The sequence below is a fragment of the Anabrus simplex genome, chromosome 5 (assembly GCF_040414725.1).
Source record: "Anabrus simplex isolate iqAnaSimp1 chromosome 5, ASM4041472v1, whole genome shotgun sequence".
Lineage (NCBI taxonomy): Eukaryota > Metazoa > Arthropoda > Insecta > Orthoptera > Tettigoniidae > Anabrus > Anabrus simplex.
In genome coordinates this window covers 280587083-280603113 of record NC_090269.1, presented here as the reverse complement: position 1 = coordinate 280603113, position 16031 = coordinate 280587083, and the positions used below count along the sequence as shown (strand labels likewise).

At 36.7% G+C, this 16031-nt stretch overlaps 1 protein-coding gene across 1 annotated transcript in view; it reads left to right on the top strand.

Annotated features, from left to right (window-relative positions):
• The window catches only part of LOC136873988 (paramyosin, long form), a 107601-nt gene extending 95066 nt beyond the window's left edge, over positions 1 to 12535 (top strand). The window contains exons 14-18 of the mRNA XM_067147412.2: positions 2124 to 2252; positions 7726 to 7890; positions 9044 to 9250; positions 10834 to 11034; positions 11288 to 12535. Coding sequence (XP_067003513.1) covers positions 2124 to 2252; positions 7726 to 7890; positions 9044 to 9250; positions 10834 to 11034; positions 11288 to 11494 — 909 coding nt within the window. The 3' untranslated portion in view covers positions 11495 to 12535. The remainder of the gene's footprint in view (positions 1 to 2123; positions 2253 to 7725; positions 7891 to 9043; positions 9251 to 10833; positions 11035 to 11287) is intronic.
• The last annotated feature ends 3496 nt before the right edge of the window (positions 12536 to 16031 follow it).

The following is a 16031-nucleotide window of genomic DNA, read 5'->3' as shown; positions in this document are numbered from 1 at the left end:
TCTTGTCTCAGCCTCCTCTCCAATATGCAAGAGTATATCTTTCCCGCCACGCTGGAAAGACAAATTGCTCGTTAGTTTGCTGCCCTTCTTATGGATCTGAACAATAACATTCTTCTCCCAATCCTTTGGAATCTTCTGAATGCTCCATGCTAGTTGGCATATCCTTGTCATCCATTTCACCACAGCCTCTCCTCCATACTTCATCAATTCCAGTGAAATTCCATCCCAACCAGCTGCCTTGCCCACCTTCATTTCAGTAATCTTCCCTTCTCCTAGTTCTCCTTCTGTCCATTACCAGAGTCATCTTGTGAATTCTGGTCTGCACGGAACACGTCCTCATAATAAGTGCTCCACGTATCAAGAACGTCCCGTGGCCTTGTTTGGATCTTCTGGTTCCTGTCTTTAATGTTTCTGATTCTCTTTCCAATTTTACCTTGGAGAGATCTTACAAAACTTCTTCTAATTATTTCTGTATTCTGATTCCATTTCCTCACCAAATTTCTGCCAGTTCCTTTCTTTTACCTCTTGTACTTGTCGCTTAGCCTCATTACGTGCTTCAACATAATTCCTCCCAGTCCTCTACCCTTCTTGTTCTCATGTACTCCTTCATGCTTCCTTTTTCCTCCTTACACCTTCCTTGACTTCCTCAGTCCACCATTTTGTTTGTTTCCTTCACGTGTTTATTGTATTTCCCACAGATCTCTTCTGCTACTTTGATAATATTCGTCATAAATTCCCTCCATCTCTCTTCTAAGTTCCAGCCTCTCTCGGGTTCTTCTCTTTCTGTTTGCTGAAGTTTTCCCCCCAACTTCTGAACATAATTCTGCCTTACTTCTTCCTCTCTGAATGCAGAAATTCTTAGTTTCTCGAATTGAAGATGAGAGGGTGTGGGTGTAGCCAGAAGCTGATGTTCTGTACTCATTTCTGCACTGCAGAAGACCCTTACATCTAGTGCTACATAAGTCATGTTCTTGGTATAATAAAAGTAGCCAATGTAACTCTTTGCTCCTCAGCCTACTGCCTCAAAAGTTTTATGGATACTTTTATGGGGGAAAAAGGTGTTGCCAATCCTTAGCTCGTTATCAATACAGAATTCCAACATTCTTTCACCATTGGTGTTGATGGTACGTTCTGTTCCATGTTGGCCCATACATCCATGTCCTCGACATAACCTATTTCCAATCCTAGTATTCCAATCCCCCATCACAATAACATGTCTACTTCTTTCCCTGGCTTTGTCTATAGCTTTTTGCATTTGAGCATAGAATTGCTCCTTATCTACTTCTTGCATATCTTCAGTGGGGGCATAGACCTGCACTAGCATAATACTTTCTTCTAGTTCCACATCCACTGTGATAAGTCTGGAGTTAATAGGTTCCCATTCTGTCACTGTGTTTTCCACTGCTTTGGACATAATGATGGCCATTACCTTTTCTCTTGGTTTTGCTGACTCCAAGTATGGCAAGCTTGCGCTTCTCCATTTCTTCAACTATTTCTACCTCCTTCTCTGACAGCGAGGTCACATTCCAAGTACCAATTCTCATATACCGTTTTGCGCCAGGTTATTTCCTTGATATCCGTCCGGCTACTCTCGTGTTTCTCTGAATAGTTAATTTTGCTCCACATGGGTTATCAGCCCTATGAAAGCTAGCATCACGAGGGGCCTGCCCTCTTAGCTGTTATACCAGCCTGTTTTCTGTCAGGGTATCTTCTCTTAGCCTTTGGGGTCCTCTCCCTATCTGCAAGGTAGCAGTTTGTGGTTCACAGTTCCTCTGCCTACTCCACCATTGAGGTGTTTACAAGGTTCCTTCTTCTGCCTTCATAGCCATTGAGCGCCAACTTCTGATGAATTTATGTGCCATTTCCTGCACAAAGGCTGCATCTGGCCTCCAAAAGGGGAAATCCTCTGCCCATAGCTGTTGGTCCCCCTTCTGGTTGTCAGGTTTGGTAATGGCCACCTGACCCTCGGCCAGGCAGTCGTAGGTCATACTGTCTACTGTCACATGTGGTAGCAGGATAATCCTGACCTGACTGGTCACCTGATTTATTATGATCACAATTAATAACAGAACAAGTCTACTTTCATAAGTGCTTGGTTAACAATGTTCCATATTGCTTTACAGGAGCTTCAGGCCCACTATGACGAAACTCAACGCCAACTTGCTGTCACATTGGATCAGTACGGCATTGCTCAGCGCAAGCTCCAGTCACTGAGTGCAGAGATAGAAGAAGTCCGGGGCAATTATGAGTCGGTAAGATTTTAATCATTTTCCTATTTATATGTAGTATGTAAGTATTAATACACTGCTTAGAAAATAAATTTGGTCACTTCTTTATATGTTCATACACATAAGCTACATGTCAAAATGAAAAAAGACATGCAATGGAAACAAACCTTCTTTGCAACAATTAAGAATTGGATACTCAATACGCAATGCCATTGCACAATGCGTCATAAACAAAGTGGTCCCTGGTCATACACCAAAATGGCTACATTGCAATTACTATAATAAGTGTTCTTATAATGAGTATTGCCACTTATCGCATAGATAACAGCTTTACAATGCCTTCTCATGCTTCTGACAAGGTGCTGCACATTCATTTGAGGCCAACATCCCCACTCTTCCAAAGGAGCATCTTCAAGGGCTCGTAGTGATTGAAGTGGTGGATTTCTCCCTCGGATGCATTGTTCCAGATGGTCCCAGACTTGTTCGATCAGATTCAAGTGAAGACTTCTATTGGTTGCATATGGTACTTTTGCAGAAATCTCTGAACAATGTTCGCAACATGCAGTCTAATATCATGCATGAATACTGTGTTTTCTCCAAGTTGCTTCATGTAAGAAATCTCATGTGGCACTAAGATCTCATCAATATACCATCAAGCAGTTATGGATGCACTGCAACTGAATAGATCTCTTTTTGTGTCAAGACTTATGCCTGCCTACACCATAATAGATCCACCTCCATAAGTAGTAGTAAACTGTACAGCTCAAGTGAAATTCTCCAGAATCACAGACAACTATCTGAACGACATAAAGTGAAATGGGATTCATCTAAGAACACCACAGGACACCAGTGTCTTAGTTAACAGTGAAGGTGATCTCTAGCAAATTGCATTCTCCTGCCACAATGCCATCTGTCCAGTGCAGGTACTTGAACAGGTTGTCAGGATCTTATATTGGCATCATGAAGCCTGTTTCTGACTGTTTGACTTCTACCTCGTACTCCAGAAGCCTGCTGTAGATCTACCTGCTGCTCATGCTGTAGTTTCAGAAAACTTTCAGAGAGCTTTCAGATGCACAGAATGATCCTGTCCTGGGGTTGTGCCCATGCCAGTCTCCTGGATTTTTTTTTTTGCTTTTCATTTTACGTCGCACTGACACAGATAGGTCTTATGGCAGCGATGGGATTATTATAATATTTATAGATCCACCTTTTCAATACAATACAATACATCCACTATTTCATGTGGTTAAAATTTATACATAATACATAAAAGTCATAGGTACATGTTTCTCTCCTTTTTTATGGGCATCATCAGCCTATATCAATCTTAAAATTAATGGATACGTGATCTTTCTAATCTTATGAACTATAGAGTAAAATGTTGGACAATGATCTCATAAAATGTTGTACTATAACATCTAAAATATTGCACAGAAGGTATGTTAAAAAATACTGCTAAATTAACAGTTTTTGAAGATTATAATGTAGGTAATCATGAATACTTGAACGTTTAAAGCTTTGTTTGGTGTGGACTTTCATGAAAAAAAATTAATTATTTCCTTGATGGTACCTGCTACATTATTCACAGCAGAGAGTTCATTGAGGTCGTTTATTACCAGGTTAGTTTTATGACTAGCACAGTGATAGAAAATAGCCTTTTGATACCGGTACCTATCTTGTATTAATTTTGCTACTCCACCTTCACGTCCTGCCATAGTAGCACAACCATCGTATCCTTGACCAAATAGTTTGATTAAATCCAGACCAGAGCTTGTTAAAAAATTCAAAATTGAATTTGCGATTGACTTGGCATTCATTTCTTCCAAAGGCTGAAACCCAAGGAATTCTTCACATACTTTCAAATCATCACTAGATGTATTCTTGATGAACCAAATTCCAATAGACAGCTGCTCAGTTCCAGATATGTCAGCTGTCTCATCAGCAATAACAGAGAAAACATTGCACGAATTTGCTACCGTAACCTGTATCTTTCGTAATTCCTGTTCACAAAATCTTATCATTTCATTTTGAATTCCATGAGAAGTGTACTTGGCATTTTTTGCAGAATTTGAGAGGTGTTCTTGTAGTAGAGCATCTCCCGCCTCCAGGTGGAATTCCAATAAATCATGGAAAATTCCGCTGTCTGACATTTTCCCTCGAAGTGAGATATCATGTGTGCCACAGAAAATTATAGTTGACAAAAATGGTTCCAGCTTCTTTCTATTTTATTCAGTCTGATGGTGGAGACTGCTATTGATATGATCAGCTACCGTGGGTTGCCTTCCTTCATAGATGTCCACAAAGTTTTTTGCCTTTTCTGATGATTCTCTATGTCAATTTGATTTTATATGGTCTTTGGCACTGGCATTGAAGTCCTTATATTTTGTGAAAGGTTTTGTAATGAATGAACCTTGAAGATCTCTTTTAACGTTCGGCTTAAACAGAACAAACGTTCGTCATAAAGTGCCCTCCAGTTCATGAGAATAGCATAGCCACGTAGAATAATGCTGGTGTCTGAAAGCGTGGCTGGTTTCTGCTTGCAAATCACCTTTAAAATTGTAGATTACTTGTGGGATCCATGGTTTTAACAATAATTCATACTTAAGAGTGTCACATATATTTTCCTGCATTAAGAACATGCCAATGAATTTTCTGTCACTTTCATCTTTCAGAAACACTTTGTTAGTAATCCCCTCTTAAAGTTCCACTTTATCACAGCATTGTTCTATATCTTGTGAAGATTCCAGTTTGTGAACACTGCACTCTTTGTTCTGTTCAACACAGTCACTTGATGCACTTATTTCCTCAGAAATTCCAGCCCCTTCACTTAAGTTACTAAATTTAGCCTTTTTGAAAAAGTGTCTTATATCCATTCCTAATGCATAAAAGTTGCTAAATCGTTTGATTTTATTAGCAATAATTTATAACCGCTAAGTAAAATAGATAAAAATGACTAACTCACTTCTCACTATAATAGCCGCTTTTATAGCAATACAAACATCCCAGAATCAATGAACTATTATACAATAATTCCACTGTAAATGATTTAACACTACATGTTAAGAACTTACTGTACAACAACAATGGTAGGCTGCTGTTCTATTATAGCAGTCGTCACTTTGTTCACAAGAAATTAGCCACCATATTATTGCACGCCTTAAAAACAACAATATGCAGAATTTTGCAGCACTAACAAAGATTGTGGTAAGATGAAACGGCGTAAAATTAGGCGAGAGCGCAATAAATAATCCGATTTGTAATAAGCACAACTTAACGGACTAATGTCTTACCAGTCAGCAAACACGACATTAGTTTAGGGTTGAGCTTCGCTAGAGGTGTGGTAATGTATAAAAATATCTCCAGAACATGCTTTCCTTTATGGTCATTCCCGAGGGCAAATTTCTAAGGCACCGTACGAGGGGTGGCAAAAGTAGGTAGTTGCCATCCATGATGATGATGATGATGATGATGATGATGATGATGATGATTAGTGTAATGGAATCATACCTAAAACTAGGATAGGCGTAACTATATTGGAAACTGAAGCAATGTTTCCATTAGTAGCCTATTGTATGACATTATTAATATTTTTCTTGAATATAAAAACCAATATAACGTCAGCAACATTAAATTGTTTACAGAAATTTCTGGTTATAACAGATGTTAGATGACTGCCAACTGCCAGTAAGTTCAGTTTATGAAATAAACTGGTATGATATCAAACAATTGAACATCAACCTTTTTAGAATTCTGGGGGTGGGGGGCAAGCGCTGGAATTGATAAGATTTCTGGCGATATACTAAAGCCATTGGGTTGAGACATAGTACCATATCTTAAGTACTTATTTGATTACTGTTTTCATGAAGGAGCTATACCAAATGAATGGAGAGTTGCTATAGTAGCCCCAGTACACAAAAGGATAGGATGATAAATATAAAGTGGATAATTACAGGCCAGTCAGCTCGACATGTGTTGCATATTAAGCTTTGAGAATGACTTTTTTTTTTTCTGATTATTTTATAACTGAAACTGAAAAGATATGGCTTCAGATATTAACCCAAAAAAAAAGTTATATTGGACAAGTTTGTGAAAAAGGTAATCAGCTTGATAGAAGGCAGTTCAGGTTTAGGAAAGGTTTCCCAGTGAGGATCAACTTGGAGGATTTCCCACAAGATGTAGCCGATATTTTAGAATCGGGAGGCCAAATGGACTGCAATGCTATTGACCTATTTGAGGTTTTTGATAGGATAGAAAAAATGCACAGTTCTAGCACTTCAGGCAAGCAACTCAATGTAGAAAACATCCAAGGGATATGAGCTACAAATTTTAGGTAAATATAATAGAGAATCAGAATATATTCTTTATTTATTCATAAAAATTACAATCTGTGACAGGACTTCTAATAGACATAGTTTTTTATGACATCATTTCTTTGACACAAGTGCAGTTTTGAAATCATTTTAAGTGTCATTGATCTTTTAACCTTCTACTTTTTATTCAAATCCACTTGACCAATTATCAAATATCTAATGTGTTGACTTTAATGTGTACACTAGTGTTCTTTTATGTGTTTGTATTTGTAGCCTTAACTCAGGAGGTTTAACCTCGCCCCCTCCTTTCGTTTATGACATCACTATGTCCTAATTCTAATTTTATGATTAATGACTGAGGATGACCACTACATACGGTCAAAACTAGTACTGTCTGAAAGTAAACTGTATTGATTAGGTGGATAATAAACTCAAGTTTTTTTGTAAAAAGTAAGCAGTATGTTCTGAGCTGTCAGCGGAGAGATGGCGTTGAATGACATTAGAAGGTGAATAAGCTTGAAGTACGTTTTTAAACCTAGGAAAGATCAGAATATGAAGACAAAGCTGGATTTCAAAAGGACAAATTGGGGGCAAATATTCACTTATAGAAAGAGGAATTAGGGAATGAACTGATTTACCAAGGGAAATCCTCAGTAAACTTCCAACTTCTTTGAAATCATTTAAGAAAGGATTAGGTAGACAACTGATAAAGAATGTGCCATGTGAGCAATGGCTCTAAATACTGATCAATGGTGACTGATTGATGAAAAAATTTTCCTGTTGTCTACCTCTGTCTGCAAGATTGGCCGTGACTTGTAAAAATTATACTCCTCATACATACTAACCTTTGCACACACTTTGAATTTAGGCACATGTATCTTTCAACTGACACTGACACTTTCCCCAGCATCTGAGTAAGAGTAGAGCCCTCTGTTATGTAAACAGGACATTGTATTGCTATAATAGTTCAGTCCCCATCCCATTATGCATTTGTACAACATAGGAATATCTAAAGACGTGACCAAATTTACTTTTTGAGCAATGTAGTATCTTTCTTTAATGACAGACTTCTAAATTTGAATTTCTTTGGCTCTGACAGTGGGATATCACATATTTCTACTTTAGCAACATTGTTATATCTAAGGAAACTGTTGGACTGAAGTTGAACTGTCTTCCTTGTATTTCAGGCTTTGCGTGCCAAGCGTACTGTTGAACAGCAGTATGAGGATTCAGTTACACGCATCAATGAACTGACTACCATCAATGTGAACATTTCTTCTGCTAAGGTTAAGATTGAGCAGGAACTCTCCACCCTTGCTGCCGATTATGATGAAGTAACACGGGAACTGAAGGTAAGTGGACAAAGCACTTCTGTAATTAGTAAAACTAGTAACCTTGAGTTTTAACATTTTATACAAAGGGAAGAAATCTGCACTTTCAATATCTAATGTCTTAGGCCATCTCATTTATATTGCACATAATGCACTAGTAACAGGATTATCTTGGAGACATGTGTTGAGCAGGGTGACCATACATCCTGTTTTCGCAGGGACAGTCCCAATGTTTTAAGTCGTCTGCTCGTCCCATCTTTTTCCATTTTCCAAACATTTTTTCAAATGTAAAATATACATATAATATTACAGCAATTTGATAGCAGATGGCAATATTAAGTATATCTGTAAACTAGTTGGGAAGAGTGAAACTCCACTTTTTTCACTTCTTTACCAGATATCACGATTACTTTTTCAGTTATGACTTACAAAGACAGAGCATATTATTAATTCATCACACCAATTTTAATTTAACAGAGTTCCTGGCTATTGAGAAAAATAATACTGATTTTAAATTTATAGTACTAAGGTGGATTAAGTGATTAATTTATTGTTGGTGAGTAAAATTTTAAAATTGTATGAAGAATGCAGAAAAGTTAATAAAATGTTGACCAATCTAAGTCATAACTAAATGTCACTTTTAGTAGTTTTTATGCAATTGCAATATTAAAAAATCAAAATAACTTCAGTTGTTTTCATGGTACCACAAGAAAAAATGTTTTGGCGAACAGATGTCCTGTTTTGGACCTTCTGGAATGTGGTTACTCTAGTGCTGAGCAAAGTTTTCACCTCAAAAATGAATTGAAACTTTTTGAACCACCTGCTCCAAAATGACTGTTGGTGGTTGGTCTTTTCATTCTTAGGAAACTAAATAATTTGAATATGTTAATACACTATAGACTAGAAACAATAGGTTTCACAACTATAAGAAATTACTGATCAAATGGTCATGGGGGAATATTCTCATAGGTTAATTTTTGCTCCTTCTTGCAAATACTATACCACACTAATTTTTTACTAATAGAACTCCATACCCCTAAAAAAATCTCCTTAACTTGTATATCTTACATAATTATTACAAAGCCAAGATTTATTATTTGGAAGAAGAAATCATTATAAAAAAAACAGGATAATTTATAAATTTTGAACACTGACTACTTGTACATTGGTTTAGGTGTCTGATGAGCGCTACCATAGAGTGCAGGCAGAGCTGAAGCACACCGTGGAGATCCTGCATGAGGAACAGGAGCGTATTGTCAAGATTGAGGCCATCAAGAAATCTTTGGAGATTGAAGTGAAGAATCTGTCTGTCCGCCTAGAAGAGGTTGAGGCTAATGCCATTGTTGGAGGCAAGCGCATTATCAGCAAGTTGGAAGCTAGGGTAAGTTAAATTTTGCTCAAGAATGCTGGTATCACAATCAGTTTTTCACTCAGAGTTGATTAAGCAAAGTCAGAAAACTCTAGAAAAAGGAAAAAATCCACATCATATCAAGAGTTATTTAACAAAAGAAAGACGGGGGAGCAGAAATGTAGTAAAGGTTTACTATGCTTGATGACTTACTGATTATCTGATATAACTTTCTGAATATTAGGAGAGTTAATAAAATTTAATCATACCTTTTTCTCATCATCGCCATCAATTCTCCACTCCAGCAGGCGAGGTGTGAGAATGAACAAGCCTCCTCACAATCCAAGTCTTGTTCTGTTATTGTCGAAAGCAATCCCTCTTTTTCCTCTTCTGTTGGCTTACTAGGCCTATCAGAGCTGAAGGTTTTTCTGTCAGGGTGAACTTCCTTTAATAGTCCCTTACTTCATCTATAAGGCAGCAGACTGAGTACTTGAATGTCTTATCCACCAACTGTGCTGCTCCAAAGATCTTCTCCACCAAAGCTGCTGTTACAGACTTCATCACTGTAACCTTGGCAAGGGGTCCTTACAAAATACTACCAACAGGCCAGCTGGACCACAGTTTTTTTAAAAGGTGACCCCATTCTCTCACTCACCCTTTAACCTGTCTTGTGACAGGCAGAGTCTGGCTTCTCATAGGCTGGGCTCATTTTGGCATGGTTACTTTTCTCTATTCTTTAAATGGCGCTTGTCCACTATGGCTGTCAGTCCTCCAAGTATAGTATCACTTTCTTACTTTATTTCCTTATTAATGATTGAGCTCAGTAAGTATAATGGCTCTCTATAAATTCAAATCAATGTCCATTCTTTAAAATAGAATTTAAGTACCAGTAACAGACCTAGTAAATTCAAACTGAAAAATTAGGAAAGGGATTTTCAATTTCCTCATTAGTTTTGCACATGTCATACACAGCTGCCAAAATCTGCTTTATGTTTATGATGCTTTCCTTTGTACCATAGGGCTATTACAGCAATTCTCCAATCATTTGGCATCTCTTCCATGCAAACAGTAATCACATTAGAACTCCAGATATGCCACTATATCCCAACCCATTGCCTTTAGTATATCTCCAGAGAGCTTATCTATTCCAGCTGCTTTTCTAATTTCCAACGTCTGTACCCTTTTCTAAATAAATCTTATCACAGATAAATTTCAGTACTTTGCTAGTGTTAGTCACTTCCTCTACCTGGACATTATTTTTATATCCAACTATCTTTGTATACTGTTAACTAAATACTTCTGCCTTCTGTAAATCCTCACAAATGCACTCGCCTCGTTCATTAATGATTCCTGGTATCTGTTTCTGTACCCATATACACCACTCCACTTTTCTCTAAAATGCATAGGATTGCCAATTATACTTGCCATCATATTAACCTTAGCTGACTGTCTGCTAAATTTAATTTCCAGTACATTCCTTCAGTCTCCCCCACTTACAAACATGAAAATCATAAATCTTCTATCGTTTACCTTAGCCACACTTAATTTCATACAAGTGTGTATGTATATAACTTCCCAAATAATGTCAAACTTAAATCAGTTGTTTTTCATAATAGGTGCGTGATATTGAGTTGGAGCTTGATGAGGAGAAGCGCCGCCATGCTGAAACCCTCAAGATCTTGCGCAAGAAGGAACGCACAGTCAAGGAAGTGCTCATCCAACAGGAAGAAGACCAGAAGAATATTTCTCTGCTGCAAGAGTCCCTGGACAAGGCAGTTCAGAAGATCAATCTGTACAAGAGGCAGCTGCAAGAGACGGTATGTACTCCAGAAACTCAAGCCAGTTTTAGTGTGGATACTTCATGAAAAGTGGATCTATTTTCAATATGAACTCCAAAGGGACCAGTCTCAAAGATACATATACAGTTTCTTATCCTATTTCCCATTATTCCTGGTTATAGCCTATCCATTGTTAAGACGATTCTCATATATGAACTAAAATTTTAGTAAGTGCTTAAAAGTGTTACAAAAATTCAGTCATTCATTTGGATATTTACTCTATTCTTTTCAGGAGGGAATGTCCCAACAGAGCGTCACTCGTGTGCGCCGCTTCCAGCGTGAACTGGAGGCAGCAGAGGACCGTGCTGATGTTGCTGAAAGCAATCTGTCCTTAATCCGCGCTAAGCACCGCACCTTTGTTACTACAAGCACAGTGCCCGGAAGCCAAGTTTATCTTGTCCAAGAAACAAGGCACACCACCACCACTGAGGGCATCTAAATATGCTCTGCTTAGGATAGGAAGGGGGAAAAGAGTTTAAAACAACAATGCCACTGTGTGTAAAGATGTACAATTCTTAACCATATTCCACTGAAAATTACAGAATTATAATAATTTACTTTAAACTCCTTTGGACAAGTTGTAGTCGAAAAGAAGTGGTCTTAATGTTTGTAATCCTCTGATTTTCAGTGGAATAAAATTCAATGTTACCACGATTTGGAATTTCCATTGGTATATGAAATTCTCTTCTCACACAGCATAACACCTACTGAAAGAATCAAAGAATACCAGCTAAAGAAATCAATATAACATATATTTATAGGGGTATTCAAACAATAAAGTTGTTTTCATGGCTAGAGGAAAGATTTCTTTAGATTTTATTGAACCATTTCATTATCCCAAATATTTATATTTTTTTTAAATGAGCAGAGTAGAAATTGAATATATTGTGATAAATAACATGTTTAAAACTGCATTTAACACAAACAACACATCTCCAGTGAACTGATGCTTATTCCACAACAACTATTAAACAAAGTGGGATCTCATTTAGTAAGTTAGTTATCTCCAAGGCTGGGTGGTGAATAACTAGCAAAATATAACTAATCAGATTAGTTAACACAATAGCAATCAATTTCTACCCTGAACAAAAGAAAAAGTAAACAAACTAATAAATAAATATATACTTTTCAGAGAGTAAGTATGGTAAGAATATATTAGTGCTGATATGCAATAAAATATTTCACAAAGAATAATAATGTACAGTATTTCCAGCTTCATAAAGTGAGAGCATATTGAATTCTGGCCAAGTGGTGGAAAAAGTGATGATGTCTAATGCAGCACAGTGATCTCTACGAAAATGAAGAGAGCTTGTTTTAAATAACAGCTTAAGAAATACAGAGATTGTTAAGTCATCGTATTACGAACTAGGAAGTATATCGAATAAACATCACATCGGTAAAATCGAAATAAAATTACTTATGCTATTATATATATCATTCGCACTATGTATTACAATAAAGTTCAAGTGTAAAATGATAATCTACCTTTGTATTTACAATTCTTTATTTTTTATATACTGCTTCAACCCCATTCCTTAAGTGCACTTACGACACATTGTTGAATCATAAAAATAAATGCCTGTTCCTAGTATCTAACTATGTTTGCAATATCTGACATACTTTTCATTCAACTTAACAAAATATTGTTGTAAGAAGTCTATATGAAAACAAATAAAAATATACAATACGTGATCTTTCCATTACCAGTTGGCAGATGATCATATTGCTCATCACCTCTATTCCCATTTCTGACTAAACAGTTGTGAGAAAATTAACCACCTACAAACCAAAATACCGTATCCCACATTGGAGGAGCGGGGGGGAAGATAAATAAATAAATAAATCCCAGAAAGTATAAAGAAAGCCTAATATACCATACTAACACAGGAGAATTTCATAATAAATGATTACTTATCCTCCTCAATTTCCATAAGGTATTCATGACAATGTAATACTAACTGGTATTAAAAAATGTATATAACAATTATACTCAGTGTGTGATTTGTGCTTTTACCACTAGGGGAGGGATGGTCTTAGTGGGTCAGCAAAAAGCAACTGAATGTGCACTATTTTCTTGTATAAATGCCTATTACTTACCTATTTACTTTCTTAACATGTATATTTTGTGCACCAATAACCATATTTCAGAGAAGACAAATTTACAAAATCAGACTTTTTGAGTTTTGATGGTTCTTTAATTGTGTCTCATTTTAATATGTGTTTCTTCTGCAATTCTTGTAGTATCATCTTAATATGTGGAAAGTCATTTGTTTTCAAAGTTTGAAGAGTTTTTATAGCCCCATCAATTTCTTCTTTTGCTCTAAGAACAGAATAATTCCCATTTTGCATAAAGAATAATAATACTTTCAGAATTTCTAGGGTCTTATAAAGTACAACTAATTCCATTACGCATACAAGCAACGACTTTGTGGGAAATATTACCTGTCTTCAAATTGTGATTTGATCAGGAACCATCATGACTGAACTTTCCAAAAAGATGGACAAGAGAACTATGGCTATTAAGAAGAGCATAAACAGCAATAAATGATGAAGCAACCCAATGTATATAAAAAATGTGGCCTAAATTTAACAGTAGAGAGTTAAGTTCTTGTGAAATATACTGTAGCAGTCTAATTTTTAGGACTTTGAAAGAAACACAGAATATAAGGAATTTGAAAAGAAAAAAACTATACATGGTACATATCTGCCACATCATGCATAACACCATTTACAGCTAGTTCTAATTTGTGGTTCATAGAAAGCATCCTTATGTAATTGTTTATGGAGCAAAGCAACTATGCTTTTGTACGGTACAAGTATTGTTGATGCACCATCCTTGGTAATACCTACAAGATGGTTTTTTAGCAAAATAATAATTTTATACTTTTCAAGAGCAGCTAATAATGTATTGAAAATACCTTCCCCAGTCACACTTTCTAATTCAACAATAATGAAAAAATAATTGCAAGCAACCCCTTCAAAGAACATATAGTTATAAGCAGATTCTTTAGAAATCCTTGTACTTTTGTCTGTAATGGTACTGAAGTTTGTACTCAATTCATAATCAACTGAACTAAATTTGCTTATTATTTCACTTTCTGACACTGGTTGAAGAAATGAGGATTTGTCGTTAGAGGGCACTGAATTAATGTTACGGTGTGTGTTACCTGTAGTTTCTGTGGAACTGCTTAACTTCACATCAACTTCAGTAAAATAATCTGCAAATGAATCCGCTACACTAACTCTACCTGTTATGGGGGAATTTCCTATTTTTAAGGTCGATGATCTAGATATTAGGCCCTTTAAACAACAGACATCATCATCATCCTATTTATTTGTATCACAGTTTCTATGGAGTTTTGTTTTCTATGTCATTATTAACTTTCCATGTGTCACTTCAGCTTGAGCTAACCATTTCAAATTGTTTGGAATAATATATTTATTTTGGAAACAACTTGTCGAATGAAATGGAATTTGATGGGAGGCTATCAATATTAATAGCCCTTATGGAAGAAAGAAAGACCTGGCTGACTCATCAAAGAGGATACATCTGGATGTGTTAGGAGTTAATGATATTTGGGCACAGGGAGAAAAGAGGAAGATATAGGAGATTATATTCTTGACGGATGTTAAAAAGAGAAATGCAGAATGTGATGTAGGATTGTTCATCAGGAATACTATTGTACCCAAAATACAGGGTCTCTCTTATAAACCCAGACTGTCCAGCAGCGTTTTTACTTACCTAGACCTAAGCAGCTGTATGTCAGGCGCGCATAGTTCTTGACCTTGCAAGGAGTATGCACATGTTTGACCTAGCATCAATAGCCAGTCTAAATCTCAGATGTTAACATGGTGAGACAGTTATCATTGCAACACCGTATTTGCATATGTAAAAGTTATTTTAAGTACAAGTCGGCTCGACGAGTATGCAATGCATTTGTTCAGCAATTTCCTGGTGAAGGGCCACTTTCATGAGCACAGATTCACGTAACTGTAAATAAATTTGAAACTACTGGCTCAGTGCTCAAAAAAGAAACATGTGCACACACAAACAGTTTTAACAGAAGAAAAGCTAGATGACATTGGTGCAAATCTTGAATGGTAACCAAATAAATCACTCACAAAATTAGCACAACAAGTAGGGGTTTTTGGTTTCTTCTGCACACAGAGCTACAAAGCTGTTACACATCAAACTGTACAGGTTTACACAGGTGCATTGTTTAAAACCTGCTGATCCAGCCACAAGAGTGAGGTGTAAGTGGTATCTTGCATCATTGAAAGTTTGTTTATTTAACCCTCAGATTGCAGTCTTTTTGGATGAAGCCTGATTTCACCTTAATTGTTGTGCCAACAGTCATAACTCTTGCTATAGGTGTGCAGAAAATCCTAATGGTATTTATAAAGTCCCTCATTATGAAGGATGACACTTCCAGCATCTTTTATAAGGTAGGATTTCATATAAGATTGTATACACGCTTAAAGCAGAACAGCCACGTGCAATTTAAGTTAAGCTGTGTCAGCAGCTGTAGCGCAGATTACAAACACCATGTGCTCGGTCTGGGTTTATAAGAGAGACCCTGTAGTTTCTGTTAGGCATGTAGATGAGGGAATAATGTGGGTAGATTTAGCAGTTGGAGGAATTAGATGAAAACTGTCTCAGTCTATTCACCATGTGTAGGAGCAGATGAGGAAGACATTGATAGGTTTTATGAAGCACTGAGTGACATCATAGTCAGCATCAACAGCAAGGACAGTTAACGAAATTTCATTTTTTATCTGTATTGAACTGAGATTACAATGAATAAACTTTTTAATGCCCACCTATTCAATACAATAATAATATCGTTTATAGTACACCCTTCCGGACCTCGAATAGATGACCCACGCATGATAATGCCTCCACGTAACACGGTAAACACCCACGGATGAGACTAAAGTGAAGAGTGGCTCAAACTGCCTAACGGGCTTTGAACCGC